Source organism: Rhyacophila brunnea, unplaced genomic scaffold (assembly GCF_057557595.1).
Source record: "Rhyacophila brunnea isolate RB1 unplaced genomic scaffold, BYU_Rbru_1.0 scaffold_2, whole genome shotgun sequence".
Lineage (NCBI taxonomy): Eukaryota > Metazoa > Arthropoda > Insecta > Trichoptera > Rhyacophilidae > Rhyacophila > Rhyacophila brunnea.
The window spans coordinates 29,129,161-29,149,536 of record NW_028232859.1 but is presented as its reverse complement, the minus strand read 5'-3'; the positions used below and the strand labels follow the sequence as shown (position 1 = coordinate 29,149,536).

At 31.5% G+C, this 20,376-nt stretch overlaps 2 protein-coding genes across 2 annotated transcripts; one reads left to right on the top strand and one right to left on the bottom strand.

Annotated features, from left to right (window-relative positions):
• Positions 1–3,836: 3,836 nt before the first annotated feature.
• LOC147072163 (uncharacterized) lies at positions 3,837–10,433 on the top strand. Its single transcript, XM_085947384.1, has 6 exons — positions 3,837–4,128; positions 4,582–4,993; positions 6,695–6,892; positions 7,704–7,905; positions 8,973–9,146; positions 9,329–10,433. Exons 1-6 carry the CDS (start codon positions 3,997–3,999, stop codon positions 9,534–9,536), a joined length of 1,326 nt encoding a protein of 441 aa, XP_085803510.1. The 5' UTR covers positions 3,837–3,996; the 3' UTR covers positions 9,537–10,433.
• An 83-nt stretch (positions 10,434–10,516) lies between these two features.
• LOC147072162 (uncharacterized) lies at positions 10,517–18,389 on the bottom strand. The gene is made up of 10 exons (XM_085947378.1): positions 18,167–18,389; positions 17,794–18,009; positions 16,728–16,923; positions 15,895–16,099; positions 15,634–15,807; positions 14,642–14,845; positions 13,531–13,701; positions 11,665–11,854; positions 11,433–11,589; positions 10,517–11,038 (listed from the first exon to the last, which is right to left on the bottom strand). Exons 1-10 carry the CDS (start codon positions 18,293–18,295, stop codon positions 10,926–10,928), a joined length of 1,755 nt encoding a protein of 584 aa, XP_085803504.1. The 5' UTR covers positions 18,296–18,389; the 3' UTR covers positions 10,517–10,925.
• Positions 18,390–20,376: the final 1,987 nt, after the last annotated feature.

Genomic DNA, 20,376 nt, shown 5'->3' with positions numbered 1-20,376 from the left:
ATAAATATAATATCACCGATTTTGACAAATACAGCAATTCAAATGACAGCAAGAAGTGGATTCAGGGTAGGGAGGCCTTTATCCAGCAGTGGATTGGTTCAGGTCGATGTTGATAAGGATGATAGAAATAGGTATAATATCACAAAATTGTTTAACCGCTAGTAGTAGAATCAGGTTGCGGAACCCTTCATCCAGCAGTGAATTGATCCTAGTTGATGATAATGATGATTACGATACGAATATGTAGATAAATATAATATCACCGATTTTGATAAATACAGCAATTCAAATGACAGAAAGGAGTAGAATCAGGGTAAGGAGGCCTTTATCCAGCAGTGGATTGGTTCAGGTCGATGATGATGATGACGATATGAATATGTAGATAAATATAATATCACCGATTTTGATAAATACAGCAATCCAAATGACAGAAATGAGTAGAATCAGGCTAGGGAGGCCTTTATCCAGCAGTGGATTGATCCTGGTTGATTTAAATAATATGTTTAACACCAATTATTGTTGAATACCTTTTAAATATTTTTGGGTTATATGAGCTAATTGAATGTATATAAGTTTCATTGGTTTAAAAAATTATCATTTAACAGCCATAAAAAAATGTTACGTTATCAAATTTTGAAATAATCCAGTGTTGCCATGTCTACTGAAATTTCAGTAGATCAACTGATATTTTTTGCTTGAATTTTTGATTTTTTTTCGAAATTCAAGTAAATCTACTGATATTTGTGTTTCTCCATAATTGTAAATTAACTGATGATTCTTTTAATAATAAACTTGAAACGATTTATGCATGACCTTTTTTGATGTTATACACTTCTAAATTGTCATAAAAAGCATAGTAACTCTACCCAAGAGCTCCATTTTACCCATTAATATCATCATTGTTTACAATAAATTAATATTATTGGTTATTGTTGTTCTTATTAGTTTTAAATCATATGTAATAAACCACATTTTTCAAAATCTACTGATATTTTATGAAATCTACTGAATTTTTGTCAAAATCTACTGAAATTTTAAATTTTGACTTGGCAACACTGGGTTGATCGCATAGTCGGTGTTGCCACGTCTATGTACTGAATTTTTAAATTTTGACTTGGCAACACTGGGTTGATCGCATAGTCAGTGTTGCCATGTCTACTGAAATTTTTGTCAGGAACATAAGAAATTATGATATTTGTGATGAAAGATGAATGAAGTCACTTTTTATATGATTTTTTAAAAGACACTTGTGAGTTTATGTCAATATGCACGCTTTCAGCAAACACAATCGTTGATTTTCATACATTTTTGTCAATCTACTGATATTTTGAAGAAAAAATCAAAAAATCTACTGAACTTTGAAAATTTTAGTTGGCAGCACTGGTGAAAATGCGCGCGGATAACTGGATAATAAAATGAACAGTTTTAATGGAAATTTGTATAAATGTTATTTCGAATAAACGACTTTAATGTGTTCAGTTATTATAACAGGATACATTTTTAAGTGACGAAAGTTAACAAAGTGTCAGTGGAATCGTGAGAAGTCAAGAATGATAAAAGTGTATAATATTATAGATTATTATTATTATGACATCTATCTATATTCTACCTAATAATAATATGAAATATCATTTCCTATTGATTTTAAAGAAAAGTGTTAAAAATGACGATTGTTTGTCATACTCGTTTATAGACACATTAAAAATATAATGATTATTAAGGGGGGCTGAAAGCGCGACATTCAACTATAATTTAGTATAAAAAGGATCTCGGCGTCGTTAGCACGTTCATTTAAATCGATTTTTTCGCAAAAATCACTAATCATCGGAGATTTTATTTCAAGAAAGATTATTATTATTTTTGATATTGTCGGCCGCTGAACATTATTATTTCATAAACACATGCAAGATATACGCCGATCAGAAAACAGGGCTGTCATAAGAATTAATATTTTTAAAATGTTAATTTCATCATAGTTTTTAATCAAACCTGTGCAAGTACATAATGATAACTTGGGTGGATTTCGTAGCAAACATACTATTGATTGGTTATAATAATGATACGGGTATATTATTATTATAACCCAATTCAAATTGAACATAGGTTGATACTCAAATACTATTATAGTATGTTAAATAATAATACGAGAAAATAATACGATGGTATATAATCCATATCAATTATTTGAAAACATTACATTCGCATGTAAGTACATATATAGTGTAAAGATCAGATAATTGTTTACTTTGCAAGATAACATCAAAATGTGTATATACTTATCTAAGTGACGAATGAAATTCATGTGTGAGTACAACTGAAAGCTTGGAAATGTGTTTTTTTCTATTTCAAAATCTTTTAACTGTGTATTATTTTATTACAGATTCAAGGCCAACTTCATATAACTAATAAAAAAATATACTGTTTGTTTCTACGAATAAAAAAAGACAGGAAGGGAGATGTGTACAAATAACGGCAATCAGAAAGGCCGGCAAATATGGCCGACTATGCGTGATACACAAACATAAAATACACAAAATTATAAACACATTCGAAGTTTGCCGCACACGTACAGACCACGTGATATTTGTTTACGCATAATCGTCGCTTTTCAAAATGGCGAATTTGATTGCCAGATTTTACTGCAATGAATCAGTATGTTCCTTCTTGTCTTTTTTTATTCGTAGGTTTGTGTACTATGTACACCGAGAAATTTCCATTTATAAAATCGGAAACGATTTTTACAGAAGAGTTTTGGAATATAATGCAACCAAAACTGGAAAAAATTCTATCATGGGTGTTGACTTCCTGAATTAGTTAACCCCAGGTCCATGCCACTACGTGAACCACAGTGGATATTAAGTCATTTCCACACTGGCAACAAGTTGCTGGCATCCTCATTAAATTGTACGATACTTACCATAATTGCTTAAGAAATTTTACGATAATTATCATAATTATCGTAAAATCTAACGAGGTTGCCAGCAACTTAATTTGTTGCCAGTGTGGACCCGGCATTAGATGCACAAAACTTAAATAATACATATTATAAATAAAAATTTAAAATTATAATTATTTATGATTTATGTCTTCGACAGCCCTGATGAAATTAATATGAAATATGAGTCGATCGAGTCGTCGAGCAAGTTTATTGACACAAACAACTTTGACGCGACCTTTTTATATTAACTAGTAGGCCAGATATTATGGACCACATGTAAAAAAATCATATTTTCAATTCTCAAGGCCAATTCTGTAGAACGTCCCCTTAAGTAATTAACGTAAATAATGATTACAATTACAATAATTGGTCGATACGGATATTTTTAGGTTATACGGGTATAATTTTTGAGACGACCTTGTGAATAAATTTGCGAATGAAATCTCTCGGGAACATTAATAAATAAAATAAAATATGTGTATCTGTCGATTCGATTAAGAATAGTTTGTCAAAAACGTATTTTAATTTAAAATTGGGGATGATATTAAATCAGTGTTGGAAGTAAGTGAATTTTTTCCCAATCGAGTGCCCGGTCAATATAGTCGCATGTCGCTCGAAAATGTATTGGGAAGTAAACAAAAATCACCGAAATCGACTGGAAATTAATCCAGCGGGTGTCAACTGTGAAATTATGATTTTAAACGATTCGAGAACGGATTATTTTTTTGAACCCATCGGACATGACAAATAAGGCATACAATCGCTCGCCAAAACCCGGGAAAGCTGTAGGATAATAATATATAGGAGATTATGAAATCACTGATGTGTAAACATTTTTGTAAATTTACTCTAATTTTCTGGCGAGGCAACACTAAGACTATCTGTGGCAATTGGCAACATTGACCAGCTGTCAAGAATCCGTCTGTCGTTCGTATTTTTGTAAATGTAAATAAAGATACAAACATGAACCAAAGAATATTAATATGTGGTACATAATTGAAATATAATAAGTTTTGATAAACTACCATCTTTAGTGTACTGCAATTTTTATATTCAAAATGCGTTTTGACGACGTATGCCGAGTTTGTTTAAAAAATGGTTGTTTAACATCAATTTTCACAACTCAAAAGTTGATAGGTGAACAATCGATGTTATGTTCAGAAATGCTAGTAGCCTGTGCTACTGTCACGGTAAATACAACCCCGTTATAGTATTATAATATATTTATTATTTTCCTTTAAATGAATATATGTATTTACGGTATTATTTGGTAGGTAACCAAACTTATCAAAAGTCTTAGCAGAATGTTATATCGATATAAATGAAAATTACTAACCCATTGAATACAGATTTAAAAGGAGAAAAAAGTGGACCGACAGCCAGAAAAAAAATTGTAGTAAATTTTAGTGTTCACTAAAACTGTTACCTACCTAAGTACTACTTTTTTATTATTTATGTTCAGTTTTAATATTTTTTAAAAACATACTACCTATGTAAGTATTGAAACATTTGGCGCTGATTGTCTCCAATGGGTTAAGTAGGTATTGGTTTCACCAGTTAAGCACAAGCTGCTACTAATATAGGTTTTCTTATGACATTTGACATATTGTCAACGTTTTCGTATAGCCTTGTATTTTTTTCAGGTGAATGTATTGGATGGGTTGCCGAGACAAATCTGCCCTCAATGTTTTAGAAAACTATGTTCCGCATACAAATTTAGAATTTTGTGTGAAAAATCATTCTCTCTCTTGTTAGAGCACGCCACGAAAGAAATCAAAATCGATCTGGTCAAAACGGAAGGTGATGATTTAGAATTTGAAGAAAATTTTGAAAGAAATCAATTATCAAACAATAAAGTTGGAGAACTTTCGCCAGTTAAAGAAGAGGATATCATTAAACATGAAAAGGAACTCACTATTAAAGTTTTAGAAGGCAAAGAAATAGATAGTATTGATATCTTTCAGAATGATGATGTCGGATCACCGAATAATTTTGATGACTTCGAAATTGATTTAAATGACAATGAAAACAAACAAACAGAACGAGAAAAAAGAAGTGAGTTTGGTTAAGTTAGCCGTTATGTACCTTTAAGTTAGCCATTAAGTTACCTGCGTAATTTAAGTTTACAGTGAAAATATAATCTGGTTCCAGACTATTGAAGATACATAATAATTGTTACTGATATAATAAATTTTACCACAAGACATATTATATTTATTTATATACCCAGGGCTTTTTTTGTAATGTAAGGCCGTGGAACGGAGTTCCGGCACCTTTTTTCACAGTATTTTTAATGTTTCAAAAGCAATTAGACGAAACAATGTTCGCGGTTACATAGTAAAAGTTAATTTTCCTGAATCTCATATGAAAAAACATATCCTGAAAAACTATCTCGTTTGATATATGCATTGAATTCCATTACCATTTCTTCAAGTGAATGTGAACACGAATTTTCGCAAATGAATCTAATTATTACCCCATTAAGAGCTGCGTTGAAGACCAAATCAGTTTCAGTACTTTTGTTCATCAAACTCGTCGGACCACCTTTGATACTTTTCGATCCTATCAAAATACGTTGATCGGTGGTTACTAAGTGGAAGACATTCGGCCATAGACTCTAACACTAATAAAAGGAATCGAGATAATTTGCCAGACGAGAATTGGACTGAACTTTGGAAATCACCATTGCCACCACAAAGAGGGGCTGACAGGGCTCTAGTCTGGGATCGACTAGATAAGTGAGATAAATGCACATCACAGATTTGCTCTAATCGTAAAAAAATCACTTACTTCAGGCGTATTACCATTTTAAAATATGTGGTTGTGTAATTGCATTTTTTGGTTAATGATTGATAATACACTGAATACCCTTAACCTTGAACACCATTTGAAAAACGCTACTATATAGCGTCACACTGCCTTTAACCTTAGTGATAGGTAGGGGGCCCGCAAAAGATTGTGGACTGGGGGACCGTTCAGGATTTGGGGGCAATGGAAATCAACTGTATACTTTTATTCAAATATATGATGTTTTTACAATTTTATTTTTTATAACTTTGGTTGTTTATTTGTATTAATGTTTGTTTGTTTAATTTTTCGTGCGCTGCTTCGTGGCATAGGAAAAGTTACTTTAAATGATATTTGAACATAATTTTCTTTAGTAGGTAAGAAGTTTGGCAATAAGTGAGTTCCGGCACCTGTATTTAAAAAAAAGAGCCCTGTATATACCTAACATTACCGCGATGTTATTGTCACTTTTCAGGATTGAGGTTGATTTTGTAATCAGTTTTCTGGTGGATTTCTATTTTGTGAACAAATTATAATGTCTGTATTACTACATAACACATTCACTTACTAGTGAATGCAGATTTGAAGAATAAAAGGGACCTTATAAACGACCCTTTTCTAGCATTGTCCTATTCTTCGAATGTGTCCACTTAAATATTGCCACAAAAAACAATTCTACATATTGTGAATTCACATTTATGTTTTTTAACTATTCTAGTAACGTGTCCATTTTAATATTGACAATTTTATGTGTCCTTACACATAAAACTTATAAGTTAACAGCATAGTTTTACATTAATTAAATAAGCCAAATGACACTGAAACTGTACATTTCATGATTTTTAAAAAAACCAATGATTGTTGAGGATTCTAAATAAAATAAGTATGTTATAATAATTAATTGTGTAAGACAAAAGCCATTGTTATGTTTTGTTGTGTAAGTACTAATCAACCTGTTTATTATTGTAGAATTGAGAAGAGCACACAAGAGATTGAAAAAGAAATTCAAGGTGTGCAAAGAATTAAAAAAGTCCCAAGATACCGCAGAGCCCGAAGCATTAAAATGCTCACTCTGCCCTAAGGTTTTTAAGTGGAAATATCTGCTTATTGCGCATCAGGATTCTCATTTAGGAATTAAGCGGTATTTTTGTGATATCTGCCAGAAATGTAAGAACCTATTATGTCCTTCTCAAATTTGTCATACTAAATATTACTTTTCACATATTTGTTATATTTTATTCTAGGTAATTTTTTTTGAATATACATAATATATCCTCCGAAGATTCACAGGATCCACTTTTTGAAAACCATCATATCAAGTCATTGTTATGTATATTGATATACTGTGGATGGGCAAATGTTGCAGTGCTACATCTCAGTGTGATTAAAAAATACACAACAGGTTTAATCAGCCATTTGTCAGATTTTTATCGCCGCATCAAAAGAATGAGACATCACTCTTCTAAGTCAGGGTGGACGAGGAGCGTTATTACCCCGTAGCTCTCATTCCTGTCATTAATATCGGAAATATTTTTATGATTCGAGTATATGAGATTGTAATTTTATTAATTTTCTGTTTGTACTGTGGCAAAGGCATCTATTTGTTCTGATGAGTAGTAAGGAGGAAGCCATAATCTTGATAGAACCCTTCCATAAAAACTACTTTATTTGGGATCCAAAACATCTGGATCGTTCAACGCGGTGTGATTTAGTTTACCTTTTACTCATATATAGTGAATAAAAATGTATGTGTTTGCTACTAATGAACTAAATGAATTCATTGCTGCAGTGAAATAGAAAATGATGATTAGATTCAAGAACTTGTATCGTAATACCATATCCTGTGGTTTTATGATGGATATAATATTTACAGTGATGATACAGAAATGAATCAGACATTATTTGTATCAGTAGATACCGGTCTTTATGGGTAATTTTATTCGCTGGCAATTCACATTCAATAATAATTGTGTTTCAGCTTACAGAGTTGAGAAGGACCACAAAAATATGCATCGGCGAGGATTTAAATTCAAATGTGATGTATGTTCAAAATGTTTCAATACAAAAGCGAAACTCAGCATTCACAAAAATACGCATTCCACAGATAGAGAAAAAATTATTTGCGGTTTAGATGGATGTACTAAAACTTTTTTAAGTATGAGTGGTTTGGACCGGCACAGGTATCCTCATATTTTGAATTGTTGATAAATGAATAGTTAAAATTATTCTGTGTATGTTGTGAATATGTTGATAAGTCTAAAAACATCAATTCTCAGGGCAGTTATTTGTACGTTTGGCTTTCTGTTGTAAATCAGATACATTTTTAAATTTCAGTAAAATCTAAATTCTCAACAAACAAAAATTTAAAAACATTTTGATTTACCACAGAAAACCAACCTTACAACTAGCTGCCTTGAGAATTGATGTTTTTGGACTTATCAACATATTCACGCCATACATTGAATTATTGACACATGACGCCCAGTAAAAAGAAATTCTCCAATTACATATGTAGTATTTAGTATTCTTGCTTTTTCCCAAATAATATAACAAGGCACAATAATAATAATCGTGTCATTTCTTTCAACTAGGTATTTAAAATATTTTTTTATTATCGAGCTGAGAAAATAATGAATTAAATATGCGACTCTAAGTTTTGCATAAGTAACTTTTCAACCTTCTGTAATGGGGGGGGGGGTGTATTGATGTCAAATGATCTGTTATTACTATTCTAAGAAAAGATATTCATATTTAATGTTTTTATTATTTCAAGGACAGACAGGTCAAGCCAAAATATTCAAATTGATATGTTACTTGAAAATAATAAAAATATTTTATATACGGGGTGTAACCAGTGTAAGGAATAAAATGTTTATCACTTTTTATACAAAGCAGTTATGTACGTGTTTCAACATTGTTTGATGGATAAGTATGTATGAAACGATGTAAAAGCCTAACTCGTTCTTCATGTCACTTGTAGTTGTTTAATCCTCAGCAATTCAATTATCATGGATGGTTAGAGATGTTATATTTAATGGCTTTGTTTCAGTTTCATTATTAATTATATTTTGTTAAATAGTGTCAGTGAAAACATTCAAATCATATTCATTTTATACTCAATTCAGAACTGAATGACAATGTATTTATAGCCAACGGGAAGACAATCTTTAAAAACTAAAACTTCCGACATGAAAATATTGTAGAATTATCCTTTCAATATTATAATGTTTTATTTCTTTCATTGCAGAATATCCCACAGCGGTTTAAAAAATTTTGTCTGTCACTTGTGTAGTAAAAGTTTTATTGACAAGTATCAGTTAGAAGTTCATATTCGGACGCACACTAATGAACGGCCATATTCGTGTGGCTTCTGCGAGAAGATGTTTATAACCACATCTGCCAGAATTACTCATGAAAGATGGTAAAAATTAACTTAATAAATTTTTAACAATGTGAATGAAAAATTTAATCAAAAATCCCATGTGCATGTCATTCATCTATGTTGACTAATATATTAATAAGATACCTACGTACTTAGGTACATGTACATTTTCATAACAAAAAGCAACCATTGTTGGTATTCCATGCAGTTTTATTTTACAGGCATACCAATACAAAAAACTACCATTGCCAGTATTGCGACAAAAGTTTTGTGAGTTCTTCAGGATTAAAAAGACACCTATTATGTCATACCAAGGAGCAGCATCAGGCTTGTCGATTTTGTGGTAAAAAGTTTGCACGGTTCGATAACAGAAAAAGACACGAGATGGCAATGCATGGGATCACAGACGAATCCACCCTTTATGTTTGATGCTTTAAAATTATTATTATACCTATACAGTGATTTATTAATGGAGAATGATTACTTTCGGTCTTTTAGTTATCAGCATTCGGTACTTTTGAAAAACTTTCAATGCCCTGTAAGAATAGATACCTACAGTAATTTCACTAACACAATTCAATTATATGTACCTACATCTAAGTGAAATGATGTTATTAAAATTTGTGATATATATCTACATACCAATGTATATCTAATACATTAATTGTTTTTGGGTTTTAATCATCTATTTTATTTAATACTAAGTTGACTGAATATGGCAGCTTAGAAATACTTAATTAAATTTCATGAAATAATGTGCCTATGGTATAAGTAGCAATAATGTAATGATGTTAACAATGAAAATATATTTTATCAATAATCCTTAAAATATTTTTTTGTTAGTTTTAGTTGGGAGTGAATTGAAATGAGCTTCATGTATGTTTTTTTTCTTTCTTTTCTCGTAGACTTTTTTTCTATATGAAAATATATGTTCAATGTTTTATAGAATAACCTCGTACCTGTATAATGAATGATCGATTGAAATATAGAACAGAGTACATATACCATTAACGTGCACAATAATTCATATTATGTATTTTCGGTGTGTCTCTTGGTAATTTGAATACAAGCTAGAATTGGATTAGTTCTATCACCAATAAATTATATGGGAAAATTTAAATTTTGAAGTACTTATACCTAAATGGAATATTTAATAGAATTTTAGAATACAATCATGATCTAGGTATATTTTCATAACAAAAATTATGGATATTTTTTTTTTTTAATGAAATTTTCATTTCGATTATTCTCAATTGTTTTATTGATTTAGTTGTTTTTGTTGATAGTGTATAATATTGGTAAATAAATGTTTTATTTAAATATCAGTTGCTGGTTTTTATTTTCCAAATTAATGAAAAAACTAATGTTTTAAATGCTAATGGAGGTTTTGCAAGAATAAAACAATATGTATGTACAAAATTGAGCAAGATTTATTTGACTTAAAAATCTTTAGGTATAGCAATAATTAATAATTATACCACATATTAGTAAAAAAGATATGAAATACTTTGCATTCAACTAACATAATAATATGTACATATAGAGAAATAGGTCAGCCTGTGAAGAAGGAAATAAATAAATAGTCATTCCTGTTTATATTCACATATTAGAAGTGGATAATAAATAGGTTTGCGCTTACATATTATTATGTATAAAAATTATAAGTTAGAACTGTCATATTATCAGACTAGAATATTTTGCATCGACTGGTTCATTTGACAAAAGAAAACTCACCAGCAATAAGGAATGACTTTAATATCAATAATTACATTGGTTATATTGGTTTGCGTAATCCTTGTCGGGCAGGTATTTAAACCCCTAGCTGATCTCCAGTTCCAGGTGAGGGTCATCGAGGATGTCAGTCTTCAGGGGTGATGGATGTACCTTGATGGTAGTGTGAATAACTTTTTTTGGTGGGTCGTTTTTGTTACCTACAATTTAGTTTGATGAGCATGAAATATAAGCATCAACTTTAATTTTCAATATAACATACCTAACATTAACAAATTTGACAACTAGATTATCATGAGAATAAATAAATTAACAATCTAAAATATTGTTATGTGTTCTGTGGTCTTATTTTAACTTACTAACTTTGATGTCATATTGCACAAGCTATATCGTGGCTAGCAATCATTTGTGATAATATTGCACTTCGGTGAAATCATCTAGCTTGAATTACAACGGGTCGCAAATTCGCGATAGGTTGGAACAAAGTTGATGATATAGCGAGTGTCAGGATTCTTGCTATATCCTTCACTTAGGAAGTTACAAAAGAAAGTTGAAGATGGTAAAACACTTTTCAAAGAATAATATTTTACTTACTAATGACAGGAGCATATGGATTGTCAGCTTCAGCTATTTGAAATTCATTGGGATGCATCCTTCGTTTATGGATTCTGCAATTTGAACCGTTTGTAAAAGTTCTTGGGCACCATAGACATGCATATGGCCTTTCACCTGTATGCAGTTTGAGATGACCCTAAGGATAAAGATGATTTTATTATTAGCAGACTACGCTGTATATAAAAAGAAATTGATGAAACTTCCTATATACCTTTATATCTTTTCTTCGTTTGAAAGCTTTTCCACAAAACGTGCAAACATGTTTTGCCTTCTCATCATGAACAAACAGGTGGTTTCGTAAAGTCCTTCGTGAATTGAGCAACATCGGACAGTGTGGACATTGGTATGCTGTGTCACCGTGGGTATCGATATGCCGCACTAAGGCTCCTTTAGTTTTGAACCTAAAGTGTCAAAAGAACATACTTTCTTCAATAGGTCAAACACATACATAATTTATTAGTATTGTGTATCCCCAGATCCATGTAAACTATGTTGTAATAATGCTTTATTTAAACATTTACCACATAGTTCAAATTAAAGAGTTTGGCCTATACCAGAGGTCGGCAAACTGTGGCTCTTTGGGCATTGGCGTGTGGCTCTTTTCTAAATTCCCAATTTCCAATTTTGACAAAAACTTTTGCAAAATTCACAATTTTTATTTTTTGTCATTGATTTGTACACTTATTATATTTTATAATGACAAATAATCGCGAGCCTAATTTTTCCTCTGTGATGGTTGATGCAAAAATGTATGATAGTTGTTTTAAATCCGTCCATTGCAAAGGTCAACAAATTAAAATTTTCTCCATTTGATAATGACACGAGCACTTTTAAAATACAATTTTATTGGTGGATTTAACAAGCAAAGAGTTATGGAGCTCAAAATTTGTAGGTCTTGCCACCAAAATTGATGATTTGGAGAGAGAAAAATGCAATTTAATTTCACAACACAAGTGAAGCGCTTTAAAAGATCTACATAAGGTAAAGGTCGCGCCTAAAAACTACAAGTTACATACCAAGCATACAGAAAATCTCCAAAGAAATGCAAAGAAGGTCATTCTTCAGATTAGTTTTAAGGAATGCGTGAAAATTGTATGTAATTCATATTCTGTAAAAATTATATTTATAATTTCAACAATAAAAACATATATTTACGTTAGTTTTATTCGGGAAATCTTCATCACTTAATAAATAAACAATTATAAAATGTAATTAATTCATTAAATAAATCATATTTATAAAAATATACGTATGGCTCTCGAATTTTTTTTAACCGTTGTGCCACTCATATTTGGCTCATTTGGTCCAAGAGTTTGCGACCCCTGGCCTATACCATGAGGGATTTATGTGATGTTGCTGTATTACAAAACTTGATAGTAGTGTGGTTGAATTAGTAGCCATAGAAAACATAATATTTTAAGCATCGGTAAATTGAAAGATGGTGACATGTTTTGACATTTTGCTATACTGAATGTATGATATCCTCTATTCTGCCCTGCTAATTAAAAACACTGTCGTTTTACTATTACTTAGTATTGTTTGCGATGTTGTATGATTTAAATAATAATGGTTTGTTGCATAAAAATACTTATTTTACGCTTATCACAAAGGTGTTTTTATTTCGGGGCAGCCCTGGAAAAAAATTCTCAGAGAACAAAGTATGAATTTGTTTCAAATGAATCTATAATGGGAAATGGCTTTGTAATGAGAATAAGTTGGATTGATAGGTTAGAGGCGAAAGCACTGGGTATTATGATGATAACATTATTGTGTATATCATTCAGCATTTTTTACACTGTCGTGGTTTTAATTCTAAATTAGAATAGTGGTCGGTTTATGTTGATATAATGTTTATAGTAACCTTTTCCCAGCTTAACTTTCATTCATATTTAGGCTCTGTCTCGATAGAAGAAGGTATTCTTCAATGTCTTTGGTTCAAGTCATTTTGCATTGTACCAATAATGCAATGCATTTTTTTTGTAAGAATGCGGTAAAAATTAAAACACTAAACCAAGAATGCAAAGTGATTATTTTTGGATCAGTTATTGAAGTCAGAAGTACGAATCAATAGCAATACCTTTTTTGACATTTATCACAAACAAAGTTTTTATCAGCTCCATGGCGAATGCGGTGCTCTTCAAGATTGGCTTTAGTACTGCAGGCGTGCCCGCACAAGTCACACACGTATGGCTTCAGCTTTTCATGGATTACTCTTTTGTGGGTACCCAATGCTCCTTTTGTCGCAAATCTATAAGGCAATGAAAGTTTAATCATATGGATAATATCTTGTAAGAGAAAGAAACATGTGTTACTGTAAGAATTTAAGTGGAGAAATTGAATACAGAAATTCTGAAACAGTGTAAATAAAAAAATTATCTAACTATATTTATAAAGTTGTACCAATGAAGTATGGCTGTGATATAAATGTAGTTTCCATTACATATCGTCGTTGCGCCTTCAAAATCGGCTATGTGCATAAATTTCACAAAAATGGTTTTTTGCACCAAAAATTTTATAATAATTCCTTCTATCTATACCAAGGAAAAAATAAAATGATTATGATAAAATGTATTCTGGAATTGCTTTAAAAAATATTTCGATGTTGTAGGCGACAGGCATTGTAATGCGCATTGTTTTTATCCTCTCCTGTAAAGTTTTGAAAAATATACATAGCCGATTTTGACGGTGCAACGACGGTATATAGTCTATTATAGACATTTACAATATTTAAATACTCTATGCCATAAAATCACACTAGCCGAACCTGGCGTCAGAGATTCTTATTGTCCTCGGGTTGTTTACTATGTACACTCTGCCAAAATATATTCTGTCGAAATGGGGAAAGTTAAGATAATCTTCGGTCTCATTATTTTCGTGGGATTTATTTTGAGTTCATTGGATGACCACTTTGATAATCGCTATGGAATCGGAAACTACCGCCGTATTTGGAATAATACTCTTCTCTACTTCTAAGTTAACCATTATGGTGACACAAGACTCGGCGTTGTTGATGGGTTGCAAACTTCATGCATTATATATTAATTAAAACTTCTGCTGTATCGTTTTTGTACACAATGATATTCGAAAACAGCTGTCAACATAAATAACTCAATCATTGTAGAATTAACAAATAACTTTGTTTTAAAGCCATCCAATGTATCTAATATCTATTGAATTCATAATCTTACTTTGTTCCACACAATTCACATGGCCATATAAAGCGTTCCTCGCGAGGGACATGCGTTCTTTCATGAACTTTAAGGATTCTAGCGGTGGTGAAACGTTTGGCACATTTACAGCAGACATATGGCAACTCTTCTTTTGGTAGATGAACATTCACATGGTTTTCCAATTCTTTTAGGGTTGCAAATATTTTGTTGCATGAATCACACCTGGAAAGAGAATATTCACTTGAAATTGTATATTATGATTAGCAACAGCATAAAACTTACTGACTAAACACAGGAAATCTATCTAATCATTAAAAATGATGTTCAATTGTTTTGTTTGTCATTTTTTCATTCGACCTATGAAAATAGTTACAGCTTATGCGTCAATGATATTGAGCTACTTTACGAGCTGCTTGTTGGCGAATTTACAATCTGCCTGTAAAGTCACCCAGTGTCATCATCGAACAAGCTAAGCAGATTGTAAACAATCTACCGAGAAAAGTTGAAAGCCGGTCAACTTTACACGCTACATGCCGGCGTGTGGGCCTACTGCGTCTGCGCAGTAGCGACCTCCCGGTAAAAAACGAACTACGTTCTGTCAAAATAGTCACTAGCTTGTTGGCTTCTCAGCGAATGGAAAGTTTTGTGTGTCATCATTACAATCGCAGTAGCTGAATCGCCCGCTTTTAAATTCGCCAACAAACAGCTCGTAAAGTAGTTCAATGTAATTGACGCATAAATCACTATTATTATATTACTTTCTACATATTGGTTAAAAACCTGACTTATGTATTATGGGAGCATAATATATGTTCGAGAATAATTATTAATATATTTTGGAAACTTAATATTTCACTACCTACACCAATGAATGTTTTGTAAGGAATTATTTTATTTTAGTTTGTAATGACACAAGATGAAACAACCTCATATTATCAATGAAAAATATTACATCCTTCAATTTTTACGAATAAAAATAATCTATCATAATGAAATTATTATGGTTATACCTGAAACATTTTGTTGGATCGTGTTTTGCAATATGTTTTAGCAAAGATTTTCTGGATGTCAGTAGCTTGAAACATATACACATCACTTTAGGGATACTTTTATGAATGTTCTTTACATGTGACCTTAATGCATTCCAATTCAGACATTCAATATTACATAGATGGCACGTAAACCTTAAAAGAAAACGTATCAATGACACAGTTATATTGTATTATCTTGTGTTGCTCTACTTAAATAAATTGATAAATAATTATATTCACCTGAACATGCTATAGTCTGTCTCTAGATTGCTCTTCTTTCTTCGTTTTTTTCTCGGAGTATAGCGAGAACGTTCATTATTATCATCATTTTCAAAACACTCGTCATCAGTTAGCAATTCTTCTTTCAGACCTCTCCGTTTCTTTACTCTTGGTAATATTGAAGTTAGGGGAGAATCAGATTCAGTTTGATTATCTGTCATATTTCCTGTGACATAAAACAAACGTTGAGCCTCTAAACCGGCTATGTGTATACTATTCATGAAATAAGATAAAAATAAAACCAAAAAAATTTAATAATTCAAAATACAATGTTCTTCAAAACCGGGAGAATCTTGAATAAAATGGCCATGTGATTTCATACATAGATTATTTTAATCAGTTATACACATTCAAAAAAAATGATATAAGTGTTGTGAAAACTATACAATGAAAAAATTGATTACAATCGGAGATATTTTTTAATAATTAATTTAATTAAAAATGTACACGAGTTGAGTTACAACTCAGTGTTTTTTTCCTCTCCTGTAAAGTTTTGCAAACAGCACAGCCAGTTTTGACGGCGCAACGACGATATGTATTTCATATAATTCGTTGAAAATTATTTTAGTAATAAAGGTACCGAAATTGTTCTTAAGAAATATTTTATTCTCAGAAAAAATGAGTTTATATTTTGTTGGTTTTGTGACATTTTCTAAAACCCCTCCCTATCCTCACCGTTACAAATTATCACATAACGTTAGACCCCCTCTCCTTATCGTGTGATGTCATATACATACACTGACAGGTTGAAATAATTATTATTACTTTTGTTTTGTGTGTAAGAATAATGTTACCTTCGAGAAGTTCTTCTAATTCATTTAAAACTTTGCTGTTGTCAATTTCTTCCTTTGGAGCTTTACTGGGTCGTCCTCGTCTTTTCTTAACATCTCTTAGGAAACAGTTATTTTTCAACTTAGTTTTGTTTTCCTTTATATCACTTAGGGGTAAAATATCAGCATCATCATCACCCACAATAATTTCATTATCCGTCTAGCATTGACCAATTTAAAAAAAAACATATTAATTAGAGAAAAACATCCACATTTGATCCCTCATACATTAATGCACAGCAATGCTGTTATAAACCATTATTACGTAGCATAAAACTCATAATTGAGGTGCTGAGGATAGAATGAATACAAATACACCGGTGATCAAGTTGAGTTAATTGATTTTAACATTGAATATGCAATTGTAAACTGTTTCAATATTCAATAAATGAGGTTTCGTTTTCAAGTGATCTTTTATTGCCACGAAAAATATTAATATTTCTTTATGTTTTTAGTGTTTGAAAAAGGACAACTCAAGCCAACACATTCAAATTATTATGATTGCTGTGAAAATAAAAATATTTTATACACCATGTCCATAGGATATAACCCCAATGCTGGGAATATCTTTTCATAAAAAACATTATGTCGTTTTGTCATAAGTCATTTTAAAGGAGTGGACAGTGAAGGTAGCATTAAGTAATTGCCTCTGGAGTATTATCAACATTTTTATTCAATTCACAATGATTTTTCCAGAATGTACTGTGCCCCAAATAATTACTTAATGGAACCGGGGAGTGAATTGAAACAATTTTTTTTGGAAAAATCAATAAACGAATTTTAGAGTAAGTAATTAAGTAGCAAGTTATAACAATCTTTAACATTATACACCAAAAGTCGAAGGTGTACAGCTGGAGAAAAGCATTAGAGGAGATCAAGATTGAATCTCTGCTGTACACATAAAATTAAAGAAATATGAGTTTGCGCAAACTGTTATGAGTACCTATACACCACCACAACACAGTTGATGATGGATGAACTTTTAGTTTATCTATATTTATTCTATAGTTATTTTTACACACTGACTTACATCATTTTCATGTTTAATTCTGATGGGTGGATTTTCCAAGTCAAATTCGGATTTCAGGAATTGCAAATGTAGATCATCTTGTAAGATTGTTATGTTCGTGTGGGCTTTGAACATTGATTGAACTTTTGAGCATTGCGAGGCAAAGCTGTGAAATACAGACAATTTACTTCCACAATCTTGACACATTTTAGAAGGAAAGTTATCGGCTGCAGTAACCTAAGAAACAATGGGGTACAATCTTTTAACAATAAGTACATATATTTACAAAATGATTGTTGAAAAAAATATCATATATGACAGACTAGAACAATAATGACTTTGTATTTATATATAAATCTTTAATGGGTTCACAATTATTAACTTTCCGTCTTACCGAAATCGAAAGGTATTTTAGTATTATTTGCACCATTCTTTTGGTTTCTCTATCTTCACTGTAGAGATTAATATCACAGTTATTTGCTGTGGCACATAGTCGACATAATCTATCCCAAGTGGGAGACATAATTTTATTGCTTGTAGATATTAATTTAATACATAAACAACAAAATATAATGTAAATAATAATATTTAGGTAGGAAATCTTGACATTTATTTGACAAATGACAGTGGCCGAATGTTCTTGCCATAAGATAAAATAAACAATTTTATTCTTATCCAATATCGAGTATACTTGAGCAATACGTGTATACTTTATATGAAAATATCAATATCATAACCAAATCATAACCTACACACTAGAGGTGGAAAAACTGGTCGATTTTGAAGACTAAGTATACTACCAGTATAAAAATATACTTAGTATCAAAACATGTTCCAAAATACTTACTAGTATTTGTAATACTATATAAAGCGTTTGGCGTGCGTATGCGCAATAAGTCTAACTGATAATGAAACTAAAACTTAACTATATAAATTAGTATTTGAAGTATCGGCTTTCGAAATGTCCTATTTATTATAAAATTTTAAACACACTTTAAATTTATGAGTTGTTTTTCTATTCGGTTATAATATTCTTGTTAACATAATGAAGAACAGTGATTTTTTTAAATGTAAACTGCGTCATCCCAGTCACCGCACCACATTTTCGAAGAAATAATATGCTGCTACAGAAAATTTATAACCTATTCTCATACATAAGATGATGTCCTTCGCATGTATAGACTAATAAATTAAAATATAATTGTATTCGAGTGCTATCTCGCTCGCGCGCGTTTAATGTCAATAGTATTGAAAGTCTACCAACTAGCCAGCGAAACTCGCAATGATATTATTATCATCACAAGTTTTTTGGAACATGTTTATTGGGCCACACGTACTAAGTATGGGTACCTAGTTTCATCCGATACTTGAGTACACAAACTGGTGACAGTATTTCCAACCCACCTCTACTACACTTCAACAAAGACATTGCACGGTAAGAATGTGATGGAAAACAAATATAACATAATTTATAAATCTGAAAAATTTATGTACATAAAAGAAAATATACAAATTTTATCAATTAATAAACTAAAATATATGTTTAAAAAGTTTAAACTATTTTTGTAAGACTCTAAAGTTTGTACTTATATTATACAACATTTTTGTGATGGGTCTTTGTTTTTGTGTGTGAATTATTACCGAATGGAAAAAAAATATTAAAAATCGGATCCAGTAGAATGATTGGTTATTTTGTTATAATTTATTATCGTCCCATACGTTTGTCCGTTCATAAGTGCAAAACGTCCATTGCACAATGACAGCAGAATTTACAGAGCGGCCAAAAATCCCCAGCAACACTGTATAATTCGTGTAAGTAGGTAGGTAGGTACTTCGCTTCCAGACTTCCAGATTTACCGGTTAACTAATTATAGATTGTCATCGCTTCAGCCGCGGAATACTATACTTTTCCAGGTAGGTACATTCGCCAGACGGCCAGACACTCCACACTTTGAGTCTACCAATAAACAGCTAGCTTGCAGATATTGTCATGGAAAATGATTTAATGGGGGTTAAGGAAGGATGGGATCAGGAACGGGATATAGGATAGGGATAGGTTTGGGGATATAGGAATAAGCATGAGACTCGGGGAAATGGGATGCAGGGTCGTGGGTGGTTTGACTTATTACCTCTAAGACCTCAGTTACCTGTCCGGTTACTATACTCATTCGTGTAGGTTCCTAGATTAATAAAAAGGCATAATAAATGGGATAAATATAAATATCTCGGATTGAGCGCCACTCTATGATGATGCATAGAGACAATAGTGAAGGATAATTAAATGAAAAGCAAGTAGAGAAATTTCAACAATTGTATATTAATAAATAAGATAACTTTCGGGCTACAGTGTATAAAAATGTATAATTATTAAGTGATTCACGAGCACCTAATGCGATACAATATTTAAATAAATTAGAACAAAAACCCAAAAGCTAATTCGAAACAAAGACTACTTCGGTGGACCGTAACATAAATGAACAATAAATACCAATTAAAACAAAAGGCTCTCCAGCCTATTCGCTGCCCTCGATTCCTTCCAGGACGGAATCGAGGAGTGCGTCTTCGAACGTGTGTGGACCGTGGAGTTCCTCCGATCTCCTGGCG

Excerpts from the sequence above, each read along its gene's own strand:
- LOC147072163 (XM_085947384.1), top strand. The coding sequence starts at position 3,997 with ATGCGTTTTGACGACGTATGCCGAGTTTGTTTAAAAAATGGTTGTTTA. Across the intron at positions 4,129-4,581 it reads TAGCCTGTGCTACTGTCACG|GTGAATGTATTGGATGGGTT; the intron begins GTAAATACAACC and ends TATTTTTTTCAG. Across the intron at positions 4,994-6,694 it reads AACAGAACGAGAAAAAAGAA|AATTGAGAAGAGCACACAAG; the intron begins GTGAGTTTGGTT and ends TTATTATTGTAG.
- LOC147072162 (XM_085947378.1), bottom strand. The coding sequence starts at position 18,295 with ATGTCTCCCACTTGGGATAGATTATGTCGACTATGTGCCACAGCAAAT. Across the intron at positions 16,100-16,727 it reads ATTAGAAGAACTTCTCGAAG|GAAATATGACAGATAATCAA; the intron begins GTAACATTATTC and ends TTTATGTCACAG. Across the intron at positions 11,039-11,432 it reads TCCATATGCTCCTGTCATTA|GTAACAAAAACGACCCACCA; the intron begins GTAAGTAAAATA and ends ACTAAATTGTAG.